Here is a 23,151-nt window from a genome sequence, read left to right as displayed (position 1 = left end):
ATATTTATACATAATGAATATCTTCATTCTTTTTGATGGGTGCATACTCGCTAATGGACAAGTTTCAGATGTACTGCAAACAATATGCAATGAATAACATTGATGTATGTGTCATTTCACACATCTGCAGATCTGGTGAATTAAAATTCCATTTCTTCACCCTTTGCAGCCCATATGGACTTGTGACTTGCTTTGACTAATAGAATATGGTGCAAGTAATGTTGTGCTGGAGGGCCTCAAGAGACCTTGCAGCTTCTACTCTCACCCTCTTGGAACTCTGAGGCCACTATGCTATGAAGAAACCCAGGATGAAATACCATAGAGAGAGAGTGGCTCAGCCATCCTGGTCAACTGGACCATCAGAGCTTAGGTCCCAGACATGTAAGTGTGAGAGAGGTCATCGTGGGCCATCCAACTCCAGCCAAGGGGCAAGCTGACCGCTGCTGAGTAATCTAAGGTAAGATGGGCAGAAAAACCACCCAGCCATTCTTAGAATCTGGAGACACAATATATGCATTCAGAATTCAGAAACAATATATACATTCAGAATCTTGATAACTATGGTCTGGGTTGTATCATTTTGCAGCCCCACCAATGAGTGAAAGTCCCTGTTTCCCCACAGTTTTGCCAAAAGACTATGTTATCAAACATATGGATTTTGCTGGACTTCCCTGGCGGTCCAGTGGTTAAGACTCTGCACTTCCACTGCAGGGGGCACAGGTTCTATCACTGGTCGGGGAACTGGGATCCCACAAGCTGCGCAGTGTGGCCAAAAAAAAAAAAATAGAAGAAGAAAAAAAAAAACATATGAATTTTGCTGGTGCAATAAATTAAAAAATAATATCTCAGTATTATCTTAATTTTCACCTCTCTTATTATGTGCAAAGATGAACATCTGCATATTTGTTTGTCTTTATTGTCTTTTTGTGATTTGTCATGTTCTTTGCCCATTTTTTTTATTGAACTGTTGGTCTTTCTTATCGATATATGGGAGCTCTTTAAATAGTAGGGAGATTAGCCCTTTGTATATGATAAGGATTGCAAATATTTTTTCCCAGTTTATTGTCCTTTGATTTTGCTTTGACTTTTTTTGCCATGCAGAATTTTTTCCCGTAGACAATATATTAATCTTTTATTTTATAGTTTCTGAATTTTTCATATCCATTGGTAATGTGCTTTTTTTTTTTTTTTTTTTTTTTTTTTAATACTTATTTATTTATTTATTTATTTATGGCTGTGTTGGGTCTTCATTTCTGTGCGAGGGCTTTCTCTAGTTGTGGCAAGCGGGGGCCACTCTTCATCGCGGTGCGCGGGCCTCTCACTATCGCGGCCTCTCTTGTTGCGGAGCACAGGCTCCAGATGCGCAGGCTCAGTAATTGTGGCTCACGGGCCTAGTTGCTCCGTGGCATGTGGGATCCTCCCAGACCAGGGCTCGAACCCGTGTCCCCTGCATTGGCAGGCGGATTCTCAACCACTGCGCCACCAGGGAAGCCCCGGTAATGTGCTTTTATTTTTATTTTTTTTACTGAAGTTTGGTTGATTTACAAAGTTGTGTTAGTTTCAGGTGAACAGCAAAGTGATTCAGTTATACATACATATATATCTTTTTTTTTCAGATTTTTTTCCCTTATAGGTTATTACAAAATATTGAGTATAGTTTCTGAATTTTGAGTTGTAGTTGGAAAGGCCTTCCTCACTCTAAGAATTATAAAGAATTTTGCCCATATTTTCTTCTAGTATTTTATTTTATTTTTTAAATTTTTAAAATTTTGGCTGTGTTGGGTTTTTTTTGCTGTACGCGGGTTTTCTCTAGTTGCGGCGAGCGGGGGCTACTCTTCGTTGGGGTGCGCGGGCTTCTCACTGTGGTGGCTTCTCTTGTTGTGGAGCACGGGCTCTAGGCGCATGGGCTTCAGTAGTTTTGACACGTGGGCTCAGTAGTTGCGGCTCACGGGCTGTAGAGTGCAGGCTCAGTAGTTGTGGCGCACAGGCTTAGATGCTCCGCAGCATGTGGGATCTTCCCGGACCAGGGCTTGAACCTGCGTCCCCTGCATTGGCAGGCGGATTCTTTAACCACTGCACCACCAGGGAAGCCCTCTTCTAGTATTTTTATGGAGGTTATCCTGACAAGTTGTGTGAAGCATCACCTTTAGAATGAAGTTCAAGGCCAAGGTTATGGCATGGGTGACCTGGTGTCATCCACATGGAGAGGAAACAGGAGGAACAGAAGCTGGTTTAGGAGATTCTCAGGGGGAGACGATGCATGGTGTTTGGGACACGGTGAGTTTAAGACATTCATGGGACCTCCAGGAGGGGAGGAGGGGATGTCCAGGAGGCAAGTGGATTCAGGGGTCTAGAGCTTACGAGAAAATTGGGGGCGGAAGATGTGGGCTTGGGAGCCAAATACGGATGTCAGTTAAAGCCACGAGAATGCGTGTAGAGTTTAAAGAAGGGAGGTTCTCAGATGGCTCTCTAGGGAGTGATCAAGGTAAGGCTCAAGACACATCATGAAGAGAGAGCTGTGTGGGCTTCATCTCTGTAGCCCCTGGGGCTTGGGCACAAAACCAGCCTCAGAGATATCTGTAGGGTGAAGAGAAGCCCTTTATGTAATACATGCATGGACATCTTTGGTTCCTGGGGAGACGGCAAACAGGGAATGGGAGGAGGACCAACAACCTCCCCGGCAGTCCGCCCCAACCCAACAGGTGTGGAAGAGAGACCCTGTGATGGGGGAAGGAAGAAGGCTCAGTCTTGCAGTCGGCCCCCTCCTCCCCCCACAGATGATCCAAAACAGAGCATCAATAGGTGGCAGCAACTCCCCAAAGGTGGATGGAACACAGGGAGCCATCCCTGGCTGGTGTTTTCCTTGGATCCTAGTGTACTGGTTAAGAGCATAGGGTCTGGGGCTTCCCTGGTGGCGCAGTGGTTAAGAATCCGCCTGCCGGGCTTCCCTGGTGGCACAGTGGTTGAGAATCTGCCTGCCAATGTAGGGGACACGGGTTCGAGCCCTGGTCTGGGAAGATCCCACATGCTGCAGAGCAACTAGGCCTGTGAGCCACAATTACTGAGCCTGCGCGTCTGGAGCCTGTGCTCCGCAACAAGAGAGGCCGCGATAGTGAGAGGCCCGCGCACCGCGATGAAGAGTGGCCCCCGCTTGCTGCAACTGGAGAAAGCCCTCGCATAGAAACGAAGACCCAACACAGCCATAAATAAATAAATAAAATTAAAAAAAAATCGTCTGCCAATGCAGGGGACACGGGTTCGAGCCCTGGTCCGGGAAGATCCCACATGCCGCGGAGCAACTACGCCTGTGCACCACAACTACTGAGCCTGCGTGCCACAACTACTGAAGCCCGCTCACCTAGAGCGCGTGCTCCGCAACGAGAAGCCACTGCATTGAGAAGCCCGCGCACCGCAATGAAGAGTAGCCCCTGCTCACTGCAACTAGAGTAAGCCCGCACAGCAACAAAGACCCAAAGCAGCCAAAAATAAATAAATAAATAAAATAATTTAAAAAAAAATAAAAGAGCATAGAGTCTGGAGCTTCCTTTCTGGTTCCAAATCCTGGCCCTTGTATTTACTAGTGTGTAACTTTGGGCAAATTAACTTAACATCTCTGTGCCTCAGTTTCCTCCTCTGTAAAATGAGGACAATAATAGTACTTTCTCACAGAATTGATATGAGGATGAAATGAGTAAATATTTATAAAGTACTAGTATTGGTACCTAGCACATAGTGAATGCTAGGTAACTATTAAATTAAAAAGAAATAATTTCATTCCTTCGTGAATACTTATTGACCAGCTACTATGTGCCAGGCACTGTTGTAGGCACTGGGGACACGGCAATGAATAGTGCAGGTGAAAATCCCTGTCCTCATGGAGCTTACATTCTAGTAGGGTGGAGAGGAGGGGTGGAGGCAGACAATATATAGAATAAATTAGCAAAATATATGGTGTGTTAGATCCAAGAGGAGACACGAGAGATGGGCAGGAGTTGGCAAGACAGCTAGCCTAGGATTTGGCGCACAGTAGGGCTCAGGAGATGGAAAGGGGAAGGAAGACGAGCAGCAGCGTGGAAACCCTGGCAGAGACACTGGGGCTGCTGACATCATCAGAGTGACAATCGTGATCATCACCGTCATATGACGGCAGCAAACACTTTGCTAGCACTTAATACCAGATACTGTTCTTTCACTTTACACATATATCATTTCATTGAATCCTTACGGCAACCCTATGAGATTCGTACTGTTATGGTTCCCATTTTTCAAATGAGGAAACTGAGTTAACATAGAGAGGTTAAGTAGCTTGCCTTACAGGGTTATACAGCAAGTGAATGAGCTGGGATTCCAGCCCAGGTCATCTGGTTCCACTGTTGGTAGATGGACCCGCAGATGGAGGGGACAGGACAAGCTGCCAAGCATCAAGATCAAGTAGGGTTTGGGACTTCCCTGGTGGTCCAGCAGTTAAGGATCCGCCTTCCAATGCAGGGGACGCGGGTTCCATCCCTGGTGGGGGAACTAAGATCCCACATGCTGTGGGGGAACTAAGATCCCACATGCTGTGGGGCAACTAAGCCTGTGTGCTGCAAGTAAAGAGAAGCCTGCACGCTGCAACTACTGACCCCACGCGCTCTAGAGCCCAAGCACCACAACTAGAGAAGCCCATGCACCGCAACGAAGAGCCCGCACAGCCAAAATAAAATTAAAAAAAAAAAAAAGATCAAGTAGGGTTTGACCTTCACACAGACTGAGAGGAAAATACCCCCCAACACCCACACATTCGAGGCCCAATATAGTTAATGCACCCTTCAAGGCTGCTCAGAGGGCCTGAGAGGAGTCAAAAAGGACCATGAAACAGAGCTATGGGCTCAGCTCTGGAAAGCTCCATCCCCAGAGCCATTCCCTCTAGATGGCCTCTGCTCCCCAGCTCCTCCACACACCACTCCATGGGGCTTTGAGCCCAGCCTCCTATGTATGACCTTAAGTCACCATCCCATAGCCCTGTGATCCCATCCAGAGACCACAAATAAAATGATGACTATCATAATCCTGGGTAATTTAACAAAGGCACCAACAAATCCAGATCATAGCTGGAACCAAGGCGGCAAGTCACCAAAAGGCTGAGAAACAGAGAGAGGCAGGTGGGACTGGTGGGCCCAGAGAGACCTGGAATCCACAGTAGTAAAAGCCTGCAGAGGGGGGCTTTTGCAAGACCCTTTCATATCCTTCCTTACCTCACCTGATATTGCTCAATTCTTACCTTAGGCAAAACAGAAATGACCAGACCAAGTTGTCAAATGGAGAAATTAAGGCCCACGGAGGAGCAATGAATTATTTAAGACAGGACTAAAGGTCAGATGTCCAAAAGCCCTTCCACCGTACCACTCAGAGAGACGGAGAGAGACTAGGGACAGAGACAGAGGGAAAGAAAGGAGGGGGGCAGGGAGGCAGAGGCCAATAGGAAAGACCCAAGAGCAGAGCAATTCTTCCTCATGATTTCCAGGGAACTCCGTGGGCAGGGCTTGGCCTCCCGAACCCTTCATTTAAGCCTCTAACCCTACATTCCCCCTGTGGGTTGATCAGAGCAGCACCATCTTCACTCCTTCATTCCCAACCCCAGACGAGCCGAATTCTAAAGGGAAGAGGAGAAGGATCAAAGCCCCTCACATAGAGTGATACAGCACTTGACAGTTTCACTATCATTGAACTTTAGAGCAGGGAATACCCATAAAGACTATCTCCCCATCCCCCTATTGCCACCCATTGTAGAGATGGGAGATCAAGGCCCTGAGATAAGAAGTGACTTTCCAGAAGTCCACAGCAACTCAGTCACAGAAATCTAGGTTTCCTTGGGACTTCCCTGGCTTCCACTGCAGAGGGCATAGGTTCGATCCCTGGGAACTAAGATCCTGCATGCTGCACAGCGTGGCCAAAAAAAAAAAAAAAAAAAAATCTAGATTTCCTTACTAGGACATAATAGAGAGGGGCCCTTTCTTCCGTTGCTTGACCTTCATATAACTCCCTGGAAAGAACCCTGGGATCCACGAGAACTAATATTCATCCTGGCTATGCTGAGACTCACTCAGTGGCCTTGGGGCCTCCTCCTATAGAATGTAGGTTCCAAAAGTGCAAGGCATTCTTGTCTGTTACACCCTCATGTATCTCCAGCCCTAGAACAGTGTCTGGCCCATAGTAAATTCCCAATAAATATCCACTGAATGAATGAATGTCTACAGGGCTAGGGTTAGGGAAGTGTCACCGTGACAGCCTGAAGCCTAAAAGAGAAGACTAGGGAACCATAAGCTTCATCTTCAGTTATATGAAAGGCTAAGATTCTGTCCACAAATATTTACTGAGGGTCTACTATATGCTGGGTACTGAACTAGGTGCTGGGATTCTGGTGAGAACCCTACAGTCATGCCCTCACCTCAAGAGCTCACAGGCCACTATAATGTGGAATTTTTTTGTGGGCTCCAGAGGGTAGACTCCGGTGCAAGGTGGGGGTCTGGGGGGGCGGTCTAAGTGACATGCTGCTCAATATAATAGACTCTTTTCTCAGCCTGAGCTACCCTGAAATGGTGTCGCTGCTCAGAAGGTGGTGAGTGCAGCAGGACTGCAGCGTTCAAGCCGGGCGCCAGCCGCCCACCTGTCAGAAGCTGTGCCAGGAGTATTCGGGAGAAGAGATTTCTGCCTCGGGTGAGGTCACTTCCCACCCCCAGATGCTCTGCCTACAAAACCCTGCAACTCTCTGATGCTGGATCTTTTTCTTTTCTGAATTTCAAGGTCTCATCATGTTGACAGCTCCAAATTCTAAGTCGTCTGCCCAACACTCCCGGACCCAAAAGAAATAAAGCCGAATTCAGCCAAGGTCCTACCACCCACTGCCTCTGGGGGTAGTCAGCGCCCCCTCCCCGCCGCGTGGGGGCTGAAGGGAGGTAACTCGGGCACCGGGGTGCCGAGGACGTCGTGGGGAGATAGGTGTTCCAGAGACGTAGTTGACAGAGCCGAGACATGTGACAGTCGAGGCGTCACGTTCTGTGGTCTGAGAGGCTGGGACCGGGCCGGTCACGTGACGCGAGGAGGGGTGCACCGTGGGGTGATGTGAGATGAGGGGCCTCTCAGATTACATACCAATGACGCATTCTCACCCCTTTTGGCAACTAGATTTCCGTTTGAAGATGCGATAGTTCCGGCGAAGTGGGCGGGTTCTCACGTCCTGGCAATTTTGCTTCCGTTCGGGGCCCTGCTGCTTCCGACCTCCGCCTTTCCCTCGGGTGGGGAAGGGACGAGATCCCGTGCGCATGCTCCAGTCATCCCAGAGGGGGCGGGGCCGAGGTTACTGGAGAGGGAGGGGGGGGGAAGAAAAGGGAATTCCAACCTGTGGAAACTTGGGGGTCCCCGAGGTCGGCTCCTTCCCCTTGACTGTGGATGGTGCCAGGGAAAGAGCCTCTGGCGGCTCGTGGGGGGCAGTCTTGGGGTCCGCAGGGTGAGGGCGGAGGGGAGTGTCAGAGTGTGAGTGGGATACGGGAGTTCCAAACTTAGAATCTTGAGGCCCGCCGGGCTCCGGCGCCGGGGAGAGGGAGCTCGAGCCGCCATGCGGGACAGGACCCACGAGCTGAGGCAGGTGAGAAGTCGGCGCAGCAGGGTTGGGGACGAGCGGACGGGGTGGGGTCTGGCTGGAATGCAGGACTCCTGGTCTTCGGGGCAGGGAGGGGTGGCTGTGGGCTAGGAAGGAAAGACCCGGAAGTCTGTGAGTCCTGCTGGGCGAGAGCAATAGCAAGGAAGTGATGCCAGTGACCCCGGCCCTGGCAGGGGGATGACAGCTCGGACGATGAAGACAAGGAGCGAGTCGCGCTGGTGGTACACCCGGGCACTGCACGGCTGGGGAGCCCGGACGATGAATTCTTCCAGAAGGTAAGAGGCTGGGGTCTCGGCCTGGATTCACGAGGGGGCTGGAGGACCCCCATATCTCCTTCAACCCTCTCGGTCATCCTCCCCAGGTTCGGACAATTCGGCAAACTATTGTCAAGTTGGAGAATAAAGTCCGAGAGTTGGAGAAGCAGCAGGTCACCATTCTGGCCACGCCCCTTCCCGAGGAGAGTGAGTGAAACCCTGGGTATAGAACGCATGCTCAGCCAGAGGGATTGTGGGGATTGTAGTTCCACGCAGGTGGTGGGCAGGGAGATTTGTTGAGGTAGGGGCTGCTGTTTGGGCATCATGGCTTTCTCTTCTTCAGGCATGAAGCAGGACCTGCAGAACCTGCGCGACGAGATCAAACAGCTGGGGAGGGACATCCGCGCACAGCTGAAGGGTGAGCTCCTAGGACCTCAGACACTTTCCTCTGATCCTGCCCAGCTCCTGGTATATCTGGGGAGTGTGTGGCCCAGAGAGGCCAGTGATATATATCCAGGTCACACAGCAGGCCTACGTCTAGAATCTCCGTCTCCTGGCTTCCAGTCCAAAGTTCTTTCCACAGCATATGCCTGCCTCTCAGGTTCCCTTACTTATAATGAAACCATTGACATTTGACCCTTGACTGAGGCAGAGGTTAGCGTTGCCACCCCACCCCACAAGTCAAAATCTGCATATAACTGTATGGTCCACCCTCCATATCCCAGGTCCTGCATGGGTGGATTCAACTAACCGTGGATCATGTAGTTCTGTAGCATGCATTTATTTTCTAAATATCCAAGTATAAGTGGACCCACGCAGTTGTGCAAGGATCAGCTGTACTCCTACAATTCTTGTTGCCCAGTGTGCATTCTTTGGGCAGGCAGATGGGGGTTTTGTTAGGCCTCTGCATGCCTGTGGGAATTCTCCGATGTATTTATTGCAAAGAAAAATATACTTTTGCCTGTCAGAGACTCAGTCATTTTATGATAAATTTTATTTCCAAAAAAAATCCTATGGCGATAAGCGCCTCTCTATTGTATGGCTGGGTGGCTGGGGTCCTAGTCGCCAAACGAATTTCAGAAGCCACAGGTCAAACTCCCCTGCTCTACCAATACTCTTGTGTCTTTCCACAGCCATAGAGCCCCAGAAGGAGGAAGCTGATGAGAACTATAACTCGGTCAACACAAGAATGAGAAAAACCCAGGTGGGTTCATTATTCCCAGAACTAGAAAATTTCAGCTAGTGTTTTATAGATCATTAGATGGCAGATGTAAGGAGGAAGGGCCCTTAGAGATCATCAAGTTCAACCAGATGATTTTCCAAATGGGGAAACTGAGGCTCAGAGAGGAATAGGATTCACCCAAGGTCAAGAACCCAGGTCTCATGACTTCCAGTCCATTATATCCCTGCCCTCTTCTCCTCCATTCAGTGAGAAGTTGCTGAGTCCCTAGACATGATCTGGGCTCGGCTGTAGGAGATACTTTCTAGAAGCCAAGATGGGGAGTTAAGCTTGAATAGATGACAAAGACATTACTCAGGTAGGACTTGGTAGCTAGTGGCTCTGCCCAGGAAAGAAGAGGGTGCAGTCAAATGGTTGGGAGGTTCCCTGCCCATGTGACAGGGACATCCTCTGCCCCAGGGACAGAATTCAAGAAGTCAGGAAGAGGAACTTCCCTGGGGTGGAAGGTCACTGAATCAACAGCTTTGTAAGGAGATTTGAGGTGGTCTGAGCAGCCTCCTCTGGATGCCCAGTGAGGCATGGTTTGGAGTTCTTGGAGATCAGAGTTGAAGTAGGTGGGCCCAGAGCTCAGCAAAGACCCCAGATTGAAGATGGAACAGTTTGGGCATCTTGAAAGGGTACAGCTGAAGCCAGGAGAGCAGATGTGTCTTTGAGGAAGGAACTCCAAGGAATGAGCAGATTTTAGACATCAGGGAAATGGACAAGGAGAGAGGGCGTTTCGGGGGAGGGGGGGCTTGTGGTAGTCATTGGTGTGAGAGGCTGACGGCCCAGGTGGGCCTGTAAAAATCTGGGCAATCGCTATGACCCCTGGGCATCCCAGCACACCTCTAGTCTAAGCAGTGAGGCTGGTGTTCAACAGGCATTCCACAAACATTTGTTGAGGGCCTACTGTGTGCCAGACCATTTTTCAGCTGTTTGGGATACAGCCGTGAACCAAAGATCCCTATCCTCACAGAGCTTACATTCCAGTGCGGAGAGACAATCACCATAATAAGTCAGTAAATTATTTTATTTTACTTTTTTTTTTTAGGAATTCCTTTATTTATTTATTTATTTATTTATTTTTGGCTGTGTTGGGTCTTCGTTTCTGTGCGAGGGCTTTCTCTAGTTGCGGCATGCGGGGGCCACTCTTCATCGCGGTGCGCGGGCCTCTCATTATCGCGGCCTCTCTTGTTGCGGAGCACAGGCTCCAGACGCGCAGGCTCAGTAGTTGTGGCTCACGGGCCTAGTTGCTCCGCGGCATGTGGGATCTTCCCAGACCAGGGCTCGAACCCGTGTCCCCTGCATTGGCAGGCAGATTCTCAACCACTGCGCCACCAGGGAAGCCCAGTAAATTATTTTAGAACATAGGAAGTATTAAGGGAAAAGAGCAGGAGGAGAGGGAATGAGAACATCGGGAGAAGGCAGGTTGCAATAAGGTGGAGAAAACTTCACTTAGAAGGTGACATTGTAACAAAGACTAAAGGCCTTTGTGGGGCCTGAGCATTCCAGGCCGAAGGCGTGCAAGTGCAAAGGCCTGAGGTGGGGCTGTGCTCTGCTCAGGGAGGAGTAAAGAGCCCATTGTGGTTTGGAGGGAAGGGGTGAGGGAACAGTGTCGGGAGGTAAGGTCAGAGGGGCAACGGGGGAAGGGGAGGGTCATATAGGGCCTTGTAGGTCCTGGTAAGGGCTTCGGCTTTTACTTTGAGAGACTGGGGGAGCCTTTCAAGGTGGTCAAGGCAGCAGGCACCTATGAGCTCCTGCTCTTTGCTCACTGTACCCACGGGGATGCTGAGGCCCAGACCGGGCAGGGATCCTTCCAGGAGTACCCAGCTTCTATTCTCCATCCTTAGCACGGGGTCCTGTCCCAGCAATTCGTGGAGCTCATCAACAAGTGCAACTCAATGCAGTCCGAATACCGGGAGAAGAACGTGGAGCGGATTCGGAGGCAGCTGAAGATCAGTGAGTTGCGGCGTCCGGCCCACAGGGTCAGGTGACCTGACCAGCTCTGAGCCTGGCCTTTTCCTTCACAGCAAATGCTGGAATGGTGTCTGACGAGGAGCTGGAGCAGATGCTGGACAGCGGGCAGAGCGAGGTGTTTGTGTCCAATGTGAGTGGCCGCAGCCAGCCTCCCTCTGCCGGGCCCCCCGTTGTCTCTGAGTCCTGGCCCTTTTTCATGGAGGGAATCCTGAGACCCAGAAGGGCACGAATTAGCCTGCCTGGAACCACTCATCAGGGGCCTGGCCCCAGTTCTAGGCCTGAAGGCTGCCCCAAAGCTGAACAGGAAATTCTGAACCTGCTGCTGGTTTCCCCGTGACTTGTCCCTTCACTCCTGTCCACTCTCCAGATACTGAAGGACACACAGGTGACTCGACAGGCCCTAAATGAGATCTCGGCCCGGCACAGTGAGATCCAGCAGCTTGAGCGCAGTATCCGTGAACTTCATGAGATTTTCACTTTTCTGGCTACTGAAGTGGAGATGCAGGTGGGCACCCCAGGCAGCTGGCCAGGCTTGATTCAGCCCCCAGACGTGAGACCGTATTGTGCCTGTCAGCCCACCTCCACCCTTAGCCTCTCTCCCCGGGGCTTTTGTTCTCCAGACTGGGCCAAGCCCCCAGGCTTGCCTTTATTTCCATCCTTAGCTGTGCCCCCAAATTGCGTCCTCCTCAACAGCTACTTGGATGGCCACTCCTCTATACGTTGTACCCCATCCCTCAAACTTGAGCCCACCCCAGGTATGGCCCCAACCCTGGCTCCTCCTCCACCAACCGAATCTACCCTCATACTTCTGAGAGCTCCACAGCTGCTCCCTAGAGGGCCTGCCTCCTAAAATCTGTACAAGGATGGGGTGGGAGGTGGTATTCTTCCCCCGGCCCTTATCTCAGCATAAGGGGAGCTTCCAGCCCTGTCCTGGAGGAGCTGACCCAATGCCCTTTCGCAGCTGGGAGTCATGGGGAAGAGCTTTCACTCGGTAGGAGTACCAGGATAGGGAGAGCTTCACAGCAGCGGGGAGACAGGCCTAAAGAACATGTGACTTCAGACAGACTTGTGAGGGGACAAAAGTTCACCCTGTGTGAAAAGATAGGAGCCATGTAAGGCACTCAACTCCCAGCCAGCACTGCGAGTAGAGGTTGTACGGGGCGAGGGAGCAGGACAGAGGGACCACATGGTGGAAGGGGGCCTGGAAGCCACCTGCAGGAGAGTGGACTTTGGTCAGACGTGGTCCTGCCTCCACATCTTTGTTAGTGCAGTGTTTTCTGCCAGGAATGTCCTTCAGTCATTTGTGGTTGGGCTGGGCAGACTGAGGAGCTGCTGGGCCCTCCACCCCCAGTCATTCCTACCTGCCTGAACCACCCCCTCTTCCGAGCAGGGGGAGACGATCAACAGAATTGAGAAGAACATTCTGAGCTCAGCAGACTATGTGGAACGTGGGCAGGAACATGTCAAGATGGCCCTGGAGAACCAGAAGAAGGCGCGGAAGGTCAGCCTCCCCCCACCCCCACCCTGGGTGGCCCTCCCTCCCCTCCTGAGCTTCCCTGACCCCCCTCCTCTCCCACAGAAGAAAGTCTTTATTGCCATCTGTTTGTCCGTCACTGTCCTCATTCTGGTGGTCATCATTAGCGTCTCCACGTTGGTTTGATAGCGCTGCATATTCTCGGTGAGATACTGTGGGCCTGCCCCCTGGCCTGCCCCATCCCTGACCCCAGCCTTTTCTCCTCCCCTCAGACCCTCTTCTGCCCTCCTTCCCTTGCAGGCACTAAGAGCACCAGGGACCCCGGGTCTACCTTCTCTCCCAGCAGCTGGGGGTGGGCAGGACAGAGCCTCCAGCCAGACCCCTTCCTCACACTGGCCTTGTGCAGAGGGGCAGACAGTCCTTCTGGGGTCGGCAGCCCCTCATCCATGGGGGCCTCCCTCCTCAAGCCACAGTGCCTGGGGGCGGGCCTGCACTGTCCTGTCTGGCTGGGACATGTGGTTTTGTAAGAAATTAAAAAAAAAAAAAAAAAAAAAAAGCTTGGAGATTCCCCTGTGCATGTGTGTTCCTGAAAAGGCTGGTCCAGGGCCTCCAGGTAACCAGCCTCCCCACCTCCTGGCCACCCTTGGGGACAGGCCCAGCCCAGGCAGGCTCAGATCAGACTGTCTTAGGTGCTGTGAGCACACCAGGCTGGCAGTGCCCTTCTACTCTCCCATGAGAATGAGTGGGGCCGGGAGGGGGTAACACCCACATCTGGCTGTGAGTACCTAACCCCAAAGCAGTGAGGCTGGGCCAGGCCAGGCTGGGACACAGGGGGGGTGGGGGGTGGGGGGGTGGTGTGTGTGTGTGTGTGTGTGTGTGTGTGTGTGTGATCTGTGGGCATTCCTGAGGCCAAGAAGAAGAGGCACTGTGAAAAAGTAATTGAGCCTGTTACTTTGGATACAGTGGACTGGGAAGGGCCGGTCTCAGAAGGGGCGATATTTGAGTGGTGTGGCAAGTGAGGAGGGGCCGGTTATGGGAAGAATCAGTGAAGAGGTTGCCAGGCAAAGGGTTCAACAGGCCAGGCCCTGTGCCCAGAAAAAGGCATTGCCTCTTACATGAGTTCAGGTTAGAGAGCTTGGCACTGCATCAGCTCACCTTGTTTCTCGGGGGTCTTGTGGCTGAAGCGGGTAGAGGAGGCAGAGGAGCCTGACCCCAGGGCTTCCATGACTCACCTGAGCTCCAGGCTTCCACTCTAAATGTCTAAGATTTTCAAGTCCCATGCCTAGTTTCTGCAGCTGGGTGTGGCTCCCGTCCCCAGACACGTAGTTTCAGGGCTCCTGGCTCCGAAGCCTGGTAAAAACAGGGAGGTGCCTGATCCTAACCAAGGTCTGGGAGCCGGGTTCCAGCCGCCCTGGCCCATCGCACTTTCGATCCCACAGGTCACCGCCGCTGCTCCTGTAGCCCAGCCCGTCTGGTTGCAGTACCTCTTGCTTCGGCCACCAAGTATGGGGTGCACACGTGGGTGCCGGGGCGACGCGAGCGATGAAGGGCTAGCAGTGTGGCCGTTGGTGCAGACTGGGACCCCGCCCCTGGACCCGGGATGGGGGAGGGGTCAGAGGGCGGGATTGGGCCGCGGTGACGTGGGACAGGACCGCTCAGCCTCCATCCGGGGCTGTGCGCCCGCCTGCAGCGCCTCCCTGTGGCCCTAGAACGGCGGTTGCTTGGTGCCTGCGCCAGATCCGAGGGTACACTTGGCCCCGAATGTACGGGGTGTGGCTGAAGGGTGGCCCGGTCCCCACTTGGAAAACGACTGACTAGCGGACCTAAATGTTGTTCCTGAAGAGCATCAGGATTGGTCCGTAGGGCGTCCTGAAGGAGTGAGCACCGGGTATTAAACAGCAATTAGAGGACGCTGATGTGGGCGGGGCCTCAGAGCGAGTCCTCAGTCGCACCCAAAAGCGATTGGATCACAGAGCTCAAGGGGCATGGTCCAAACGCCAAAGGAGACGGGAGGCTGCTGGCCAGTGAGAGACTGGTGGGCGTGCGCAGGGAGTCAGAACCTCACGCGAGAAGGCGTGGCCGGATCGCTCTCCCTAGCTGCCCGACTTGCGGCTGCCCAAGTCTGGGAGGTTACTCACGCCTTCGTCCTGCCTGAGATCCTGTGTCCTGTGTACAGAAGAAACTCTAGACGCCTACAGGAAGGAACCCCTCATTTTCAGAAACGTGCGAACACTCTGGATGCCCACCCAATGGGGAAACTGCGGGGCCGGATGGATCCTGCCCCAGGGGAAGATTGATTTGGACGCGGGGCCTCTGCGCTTCCCTGATTCTCCATTCTCTATCTCTTCCCCTTGCGGCCTGCTTCTTCAGCGGAATCCTGTCCTTTTGGTCGCCTTTGTCCAATCCCTCATTTTTCTGCCTTCGGAATCAAACTGCACGACCCATGGTACCTACTGGAATCTGATAGAGACTGTCAAACCGACGCGGAGACTGCCACATCTACGCAGCTGGGTGTCCACGTGCAGTGTGTGTCTTCCGCTTGGCCGTGCTGGACAGCGCCACCCTGAAAGGCTGCTTACCCGTCTCACCCAGGACGCCGTCCAGAACCTCCTGGAAGAGGTGGCTAGATGGCCAAGCGAGGGCTCAGATGCCGGGCTCAACAATTTGAACTTTTTCTGTGGGCTGTGGGGACCTATAGAAGGTTTTTGAACAGGTGAGTGGCAAGTTTGGAGCCGACTTAGCAGACAAGTGCACTGGAGGTTTCACAGGCTCCCTTGCGTATACCCATTCCCTGTGGGAAACCGACCTGAGTGAGGGGCTAAGGGCAGGTTTTGCACTGAAATCCTGGCTTGGCTGCTGTCAGCCCAGCTTTCAGGGAACATGGCCTGTGTTAGTTGTGGCTTTTCCAAATCATGTTGCATCACAACCTTTCACCTGCAGCCCTCTCCACTTACTCCCTCACCCGCTGAATATTTCATGGTTCAGATTCTTAAGAAAAGGAACCTGACTGGTCTAGGTCAGGCTACATTGACCTACCTATGAATTGTCTACCTTGAATCAAGATTTTACCCTTGACCAAGATGTATGAGAGGTGTTACATGGTACAAAACGCTGCAGCAGAGTGCATATGAAGCAAGAATGGACGAGTTCAGTGATTGATATCAGTTTCTGGTACAGCCCTGTGGTAGATTACTGTTCCAAATATATGCTGTCCTTCCTACTGGGCCCCTCACTTCAGGAGGATTATACATTCATGCCCCACTTACAATGGGCTTGGCTATGGCCAGTGGAATGTGAGTAGAAATGCAAAGTACCACTTCCAAATAGAAGCTTTAAGCACCAATGAGTATTCTGAGAGCTTCCCTTCTCTTTATCCTCGGCCATGAAACTGTCAATTGCCAGATCAAGACTTCTTCAGCCTGGAACCCAGAATTAACAGGACATGAAGCTGAGCTGTAGCCCACCTGTAAAATGATGCGTAATGTAAATGAGAAACTTCTCTTGCTGTGAGCCACTGATATTTTGAGGTTGGTTGTTACCACATCAACAGTCCTTTCAACTGTTACAGAATTATTACCCAGCAGTGGGGTGTTGCTACAATAAAAAACAAACCTGAATTGTGTGTCATTGGCTTTGGAGCGGACAGTGGCTGGTGAGGAAACTACCGTTGGAAGCTAGAAAGATGGTGATGTGTGTTACGCAGTGGTGAAGCATTTTTTTAAACTGTAATCTGGAAATAGAACTAAGTATAAATAATGTCCAACTGAGTTTAGAGCTTTAGGCAAAAAATTGGGGAAAGAGAATATTAGTAGTATGCCTTGGTTGCTGTTGGGTGCATTTGACAAGTTACTGTAAGAAAGAGATGACTCAGAATATAATTGGCCAGTTTTTAAGCAGAAATGGAAGAGAATATAGAAACTCCAGGCAAGTGATCCAAATTTTTAACCAGTGAAAGATACAACTTGACAAGGCCATTAAGGCACAAAGTTTTATTAAAATTCATCTTTGTGGGACTTCCCTGGTGGCGCAGTGGTTATGAATTCACCTGCCAATGCAGGGGACACAGGTTTGAGCCCTGGTTGGGGCAGATCCCACATGCCGTGGAGCAACTAAGCCTGTGCATCACAACTACTGAGCCTGCACTCTAGAGCCCATGAGCCACAACTACCAAAGCCCGCATGCCTAGAGCCCGTGCTCCACAACAAGAGAAGCCACCGCAATGAGAAGCCCGCGCACTGCAAGGAAGAATAGCCCCCGCTCGCCGCAACTAGAGAAAGCCCACGCGCAGTAACGAAGACCCAACACAGCCAAAAATAAATAAATAAATAAGCTTATTTAAAAAAAAAAATTCATCTTTGTGGCAAGGGCCATATCAAGTGTATGGCTCTCATGCCTTATGTAAAAACCTCTGACTTGGTCGAAGTGGTTCCCAGTAAATCTTTTCAGTTATACAAGGTGATTCAGGGAAAAGAGATTAAGAGTGTAACTCTCCACTTGCCTACAACTAAGTCGAAAAAGAGGCATGTCTGAAAAAATTGTGAGTTTGGCTGTTGGTCCATGGGACTGACTGGAATCAAATAGATAAGAAGTCCCCCTACCTCCCCCGCCAAAAAAAACACATTAGCTTGGATTTTTAAAAGACCATGAGTGTTCAAGTCTTAAAATGACCTTGAGGGCTTCCAAATTTCTATGGGCATGAAGGAGACCAAGAAAGCTGCCTTATTAAAGAAAAGCATAACCTCCACGTGTTCTCAAATGTGGCCAAGGGGAATAAATGGAAAAGGATGGGCCATTATAAGGGCAGAGCCAGGACTTCCCTGGTGGTCCAGCAGTTAAGACTCTGTGCTCCCAATGCAGGGGTCCGGGTTCGATCCCTGGTCAGGGAAGTAGATCCCACATGCTGCAACTAAAGATCCCGCATGCCACAACTGAAGATCCCACACGAGGCAACTAAGACCCGGTGCAGCCAAATAAACAAACAAAAAAAGGCAGAGCCAAGGACATGGAGAAGAATGAACTAGGGAACTAGTCCCAGGAAGCAGTTCCGCTCCCAGGGGAAGCAGGGGGTCCTTTTCAACATCTGCCCAGCAGGATTTTAGAATTATCATAGACCAGTAACTTCTGTCTCCCATTTTTCCTTCTGAATGAGGGTGTTTACTGCTATTATCCTGTCCTTGTTCCACTTCATATGTTGGATGTGGTGGAGGGGACAGAGATAATTTGTGACTGATTGATTGATCTATTTATCTACTTATCTATCTAGTTATTTATCTATCTAGTTATCTGTTTATCTGTTTATTTACTTTGGGTCATAGGTCTCTGGATCAAGAGACGCCACATCTGGACCTGATACAGAGACTATCAGAGGTCCTGGATTTGAGCCTGATGCCATGATTAGATAGGTCATTTGGGTGGTCTGCCTTGAGAGGGGGATGCATTTATTTTGCATGTGGAGGAAACACAAAAGACAGTATTTGTGACAAAGAGGGCAGATGGGGGAAGATTTTACAATTGTTCAAAAACATTCATTGGCCTTCCCTGTGAGGCCCCTCCATACGAAAATATTATATATCCCCACTCCACTGACATCAGCTATGGTTTGCTTTAGGCAATGGAACTTGAGTTTCTTATTACTCCTGGCACAAATTACCATAAACTTAGTGGCTTAAAACAACATACATTTATTCTTTTATAGTTCTGGAGGTCAGAAATCCAAAATTAGTTTCACTGGGCTAAAGTCAAGGAGTTGGCCGGGCTGGCTCCTTCTGGAGGAACCATTTGCTTACCTTTTTCAGTTTCTAACTGATGCCTGCATTCCTTAGCTAGTGGCCCTATCCTCCATTTCAAAGCACATCATTCCAATCTTGGCTTCTATCATATCACCTTCTCCTCCCACTCTGACCTTCCTGTCTCCCTCTTATAAGGACCCTTGTGATTACCTTAGGCCTATCCAGATACTCCAGTATAATCTACCATTTCACCATCCTTAACTTAATCACATTGGCAAAGTCCCTTTTACCATGTCAAGTAACATTCTCAGGTTCCAGGGATTAGGATGTGGTCATATTTAGAGGGCCATTGTTCAGCATACCACACCACCCCAATCCACATTTAACTGATTCTTTCATTTATTCACAAAATATTTATTGAGCAAGACTTACGTACCAGGCATTATGGCGGGTGCTGGAGGAATAGAGGTGAAAATTCAGACAAAGTCTCTGCTTTCATGGAGTTTATATTTTAGTGGAGATGACAAGTAAAGAAATAGCTAAGACATCCCAAAACCAGGACATGTATTATTAAAAAATTAAGCAGTGTGTTGTGACAAAAAATTACAAGGGGTTGGAGATGGCTGTTCTAAAAGATAGTCAGGAATGGTTTCTTAGGGGAGGTGACTTATCCAAAGGGCAGAACTGAGGGCTCAGAAGGCAGAGCAGAGCCATGGAGGGTTACTTGTAGGCCTGGACACCTAAAGAAATTTGCTCAGCTGGCTTTTGAAATTGCTTTGGATCAGTCACTCCTTTTTACCTTCCGTTTCTTCCCTTTTTGAACCAGAATGTCTAAAACTATTACCCTATGCATGTCTCAGCGTTGCATGTTGGAGTACATGACTTGTTTCTTTAGTTTCATAGGTCCACAGATGGGAGGAATTGTGCTCCAGAATGGATTATACCCAGAGCCTCATCTGCATCTAATTTAGATAATGAGACTTGGGACTTTTGGTTTGATGAGATTTATATGAGATTTTTTCTTTTTTTACTCTGACTTGATGCTGTAATGGGATGAGACTTTTAGGGACCTTGGGAGGAAGTGAGTGTATTTTGTGTGTGGGACAGACATGAATCTTTGAGGGCTAGAAGGTGAACTGTTGTAAGGAGAATAATGGCCCCCAAAGATTCCATGCCCTAATCTCTATGAATATGTTACCTAACATGAGAAAAAGGGCTTTGCAGATGTAATTAAGTTTACTAATCAGTTGACCTTAAGATAGGGAGATTGTCCTGAATTATTCATGTGGGCCAAATGTAATCATATGAGCTCTTAAAAGCTGAAAATCTTCTCCAGCTAGCTACAGAAGAGGAAGACAGAAGTCAGAGAAATTTGAAGCAGGAGGACTCAATGTGCCATTGCTGACCTTGAAGAGGGAGGGGCTCCTAGCCAGGGAATGTAGATGGCCTCTAGAAACTGAGAACAACCACTGGCTGACAGCCAACAAAGAAACAGGGACCTCATTCCTACAGCCAAATGGAACTGAATTCTGTTAATAACCCAGGTGAGTCTGGAAGTGGATTCTATGTCAGGGCCTCCAGATAAAAGCTCACACTGGCCAAGACCTTGACTTCAGCCTGATGAGACACTAAGTAGAGGACCCAGCTGAGTCAGCCTGGACTTCTGATCTATAGAACCATAAGATAAGAAATGGACGCTGTTTTTAAGATGTTAAGTTTGTGGTCATTTATTATGCAGCAGTAGAAACAGTAAGATTTGAGCTGAGACTTGAACAGAAAGAGCATCATGGGCAAATCTAGGATTATGGGTTCCATCCCCAGGAAGGAGCAAGTGCAAAGGTCCCAAGACTGGGAAGAAAATAAACAGAAGGCCAGCATGGCTAGAGCCTGCTGAGTGTAAGGAGTAGGTAAGAAATGAGGTCAGAGTTGGGATAGGACTTGAATGGAAAGCAGGCTCCAGGGAGACGGATTTTAGTTGAGAGTGGGCTGTGCATAAGTAATTGAGAACAAGTCTCCAAATCTCCTTGGTTGAATCCAGAATGACCGCCCCATCTACAAAGCCTGCTGCCTTCCCTTACCTCTGCCTCAGCCCCGGTCCTGGAGTTTTCTCCTGCGAGGAGTCCCAGTTTATGCAGACATTCAGCTGGGGAGGGGATCATGACTGAAGTCCAAAGTACAGACTAAGGAGTGATGCCAGCTATTGCCCCACCAGCTGGGCCTATGATTTTGCATTCCCAAGATGCTTTCACTACCTGGGACAGTCCTGGCAGAGAGCCAGGGAATTAAAGGAAGTTGGGGCAGAAGAAAAGTGAGGGCCAAAAGTCAGACTGTCTGGGAATTATCCAGATAACAAAATGGGACAAAGACATCACAAGAAAAGAAAACTTCAGATCACTATTTCTTATGAATATAGATGTAAAAATCCTCAACAAAATACTAGCAAACAAAATTCAGCAATATATAAAAATGATTATATAAGTGGGATTTATCTCAAGAATGCAAGGTTGGTTTAACATCTGAAAATCAATTAATGTAATAAAGAATATTAATAGAATAAAGAACAAAAACCCTCTGATCATCTCAATAGACACAGAAAATACATTTGACAAAATCCAACAACTTTTTCTTTTTTTTTAAATTATTTTATTTTTGGCTGCATTGGGTCTTCATTGCTGCGTGAAGGCTTTTCTCTGGTTGCAGTGAGCCGGGGCTACTCTTCGTTGTGGTGCACGGGCTTCTCATTGGGGTAGCTTCCCTTGTTGAGGAGCATGGGCTCTAGGCATTCAGGCTTCAATAGTTGTGGCACGCGGGCTCAGTAGTTGTGGCACATGGGCTTAGTTGCTCTGTGGCATGTGGGATCTTCCCGGACCAGAGCTCAAACCCGTGTCCCCTGCATTGGCAGGTGGATTCTTAATGACTGTGCCACCAGGGAAGCCCAACAACTTTGATTTTTTTAAAAAGCTTAAGAAACTAGGAATAAGAGAGAACTTCCTTAACTTGCTAATTATCAAAGGGCATCTGTGAAAAAGTCACAGCTAACATCATACTTAAATGATGAAAGACTGGATGTTTTCCCCCTCAGATCAGGATGTCTTCTCCCATCACTTCTATTTAACACTATAAGGAATAAAAAGAAACAAATGGCATCCAGATTGGAAAAGAAGAAGTAAACAATCTCATTTTACAGATGACATGATCTTGTATATAGAAAATCCTTAGGAATACACACACACACACACACACACACACATATTAGAGCTAGTAAACTGGTTCAGCAAGGTTGCAGAAAACAAGAACAATGTACAAAAATCTACTGTATTTCTCATCACTAGCAATGAACAATCCAAAAAAGAAAGAAAACAATTCCATTTACAATAGCAACAAAAGGAATAAAATACTTCTATATAAATTTAACAAAAGAAATGTAAGATTTATACACTGAACACTATAAAACACTGTTGAAAGAAATTAAAATCTAAATAAATTTAAAAACACCCCATGTTCATGGGTCAGAAGATTTAATATTGTCAAGATGACAGTACTCCTCAAATTGATCTACGGAGCCAATGCAATCCCTATCAGAATCCCAGACAGCTTCCTTTTCTTTTTCTTTTTTGCAAAAGTTGACAAGCTGATCCTAAAATTCATATGGAAATTCAAGGGATCTAGAAAAACAAAACTAATCTTGAAATAGAAGAACAAGTTGGAAGACCCACAGGTCCTGATTTAAAATTTTACTACCAAGCTACAGCAAGCAAAACAATGTGATACTGGCATAAAGAAAGATATATACCCAGGGAATAAAATTGAGAGTCTGGAAATAAACCCTTATATTTACAGTTAGGTTATTTTCAACAATGAAGTCAAGACAATTCAGTGTAGAAAAAATAGTCTTTTCAATAAATGGAGTTGGGACAATTGGATATCCACATGCAGAAGAATGAAGTTAGACCCTTACCTCAAACCATATACAAAAATTAACTCAAAATGGATCAAAAATCTAAATGTAAGCTTTTAGCTATAAAAACTTATAGTTTATTTTAAAAAAATCTTTTAAGCATTTTAAACTTTTACATTTATAACTAAATTATAAACTTTGTAAATGTTTATAAAACCCTTGGATGAAAACATAGGCATAAATCTTCATGACCTTGTATTAGGAAATGGGTTATTAGATATGGCTCTCAAAGCACAAGCAAAAACAGACAAAAATAGACAAATTGGACATCATCAAAATTAAAAATGTTTGCGCTTTAAAGGGCATCATCAAGAAAGTAAAAAGGGGCTTCCCTGGTGGCGCAGTGGTTGAGAATCTGCCTGCCAATGCAGGGGACACGGGTTCGAGCCCTGGTCTGGGAAGATCCCACATGCCGCGGAGCAACTAGGTCCGTGAGCCACAATTACTGAGCCTGCGTGTCTGGAGCCTGTGCTCCGCAACAAGAGAGGCCACGATAGTGAGAGGCCCACGCACCGCGATGAAGAGTGGCCTCCACTTGCCGCAACTAGAGAAAGCCCTCGCACAGAAACGAAGACCCAACACAGCCAAAAATAAATAAATAAATAAACCCAAAGTTAAAAAAAAAAAAATAACGCCACAGTTTAAAAAAAAAAAAAAGAAAGAAAGTAAAAAGACAACCCACACAATGGGAGGGAATTTTTGCAAATCATAAGGAACTTGTATCTAGAATACATAAGTCTTACCACTCAACAGAATCAATCCAATTAAAAAAATGGTCAAAGGGGGACTTCCCTGGTGGTCCAGTGGCTAAGACTTGGTGCTCCCAATGCAGGGGGCCCAGGTTTGATCCCTGGTCAGGGAACTAGATCCCACATGCCACAGCTAAGAGTTTGCATGCCGC

At 48.6% G+C, this 23,151-nt stretch overlaps 1 protein-coding gene across 3 annotated transcripts; it reads left to right on the top strand.

The window, feature by feature from the left end:
• Positions 1 to 7,340: 7,340 nt before the first annotated feature.
• On the top strand, positions 7,341 to 16,325 carry STX4 (syntaxin 4). 3 transcript variants are annotated; one of them, XM_057529064.1, is made up of 11 exons: positions 7,344 to 7,624; positions 7,813 to 7,914; positions 8,001 to 8,100; positions 8,237 to 8,311; positions 9,027 to 9,097; positions 10,963 to 11,071; positions 11,143 to 11,219; positions 11,457 to 11,594; positions 12,480 to 12,590; positions 12,669 to 12,767; positions 14,003 to 14,141. In XM_057529064.1, the coding sequence occupies exons 1-10, from the start codon at positions 7,595 to 7,597 to the stop codon at positions 12,747 to 12,749; spliced, it is 894 nt and encodes a 297-aa protein (XP_057385047.1). In that variant the 5' UTR covers positions 7,344 to 7,594; the 3' UTR covers positions 12,750 to 12,767; positions 14,003 to 14,141. The 3 variants fall into 3 exon arrangements, with proteins under 3 accessions (XP_057385046.1, XP_057385047.1, XP_007186502.1); XM_007186440.3 differs by lacking the exon at positions 14,003 to 14,141 and adding an exon at positions 12,864 to 13,103; XM_057529063.1 differs by lacking the exon at positions 12,669 to 12,767 and having other exon boundaries at positions 7,341 to 7,624; positions 14,003 to 16,325.
• The last annotated feature ends 6,826 nt before the right edge of the window (positions 16,326 to 23,151 follow it).

Source organism: Balaenoptera acutorostrata, chromosome 15 (assembly GCF_949987535.1).
Source record: "Balaenoptera acutorostrata chromosome 15, mBalAcu1.1, whole genome shotgun sequence".
In the NCBI taxonomy this organism is placed as follows: domain Eukaryota; kingdom Metazoa; phylum Chordata; class Mammalia; order Artiodactyla; family Balaenopteridae; genus Balaenoptera; species Balaenoptera acutorostrata.
This window is presented reverse-complemented; position numbering and strand designations above follow the sequence as displayed.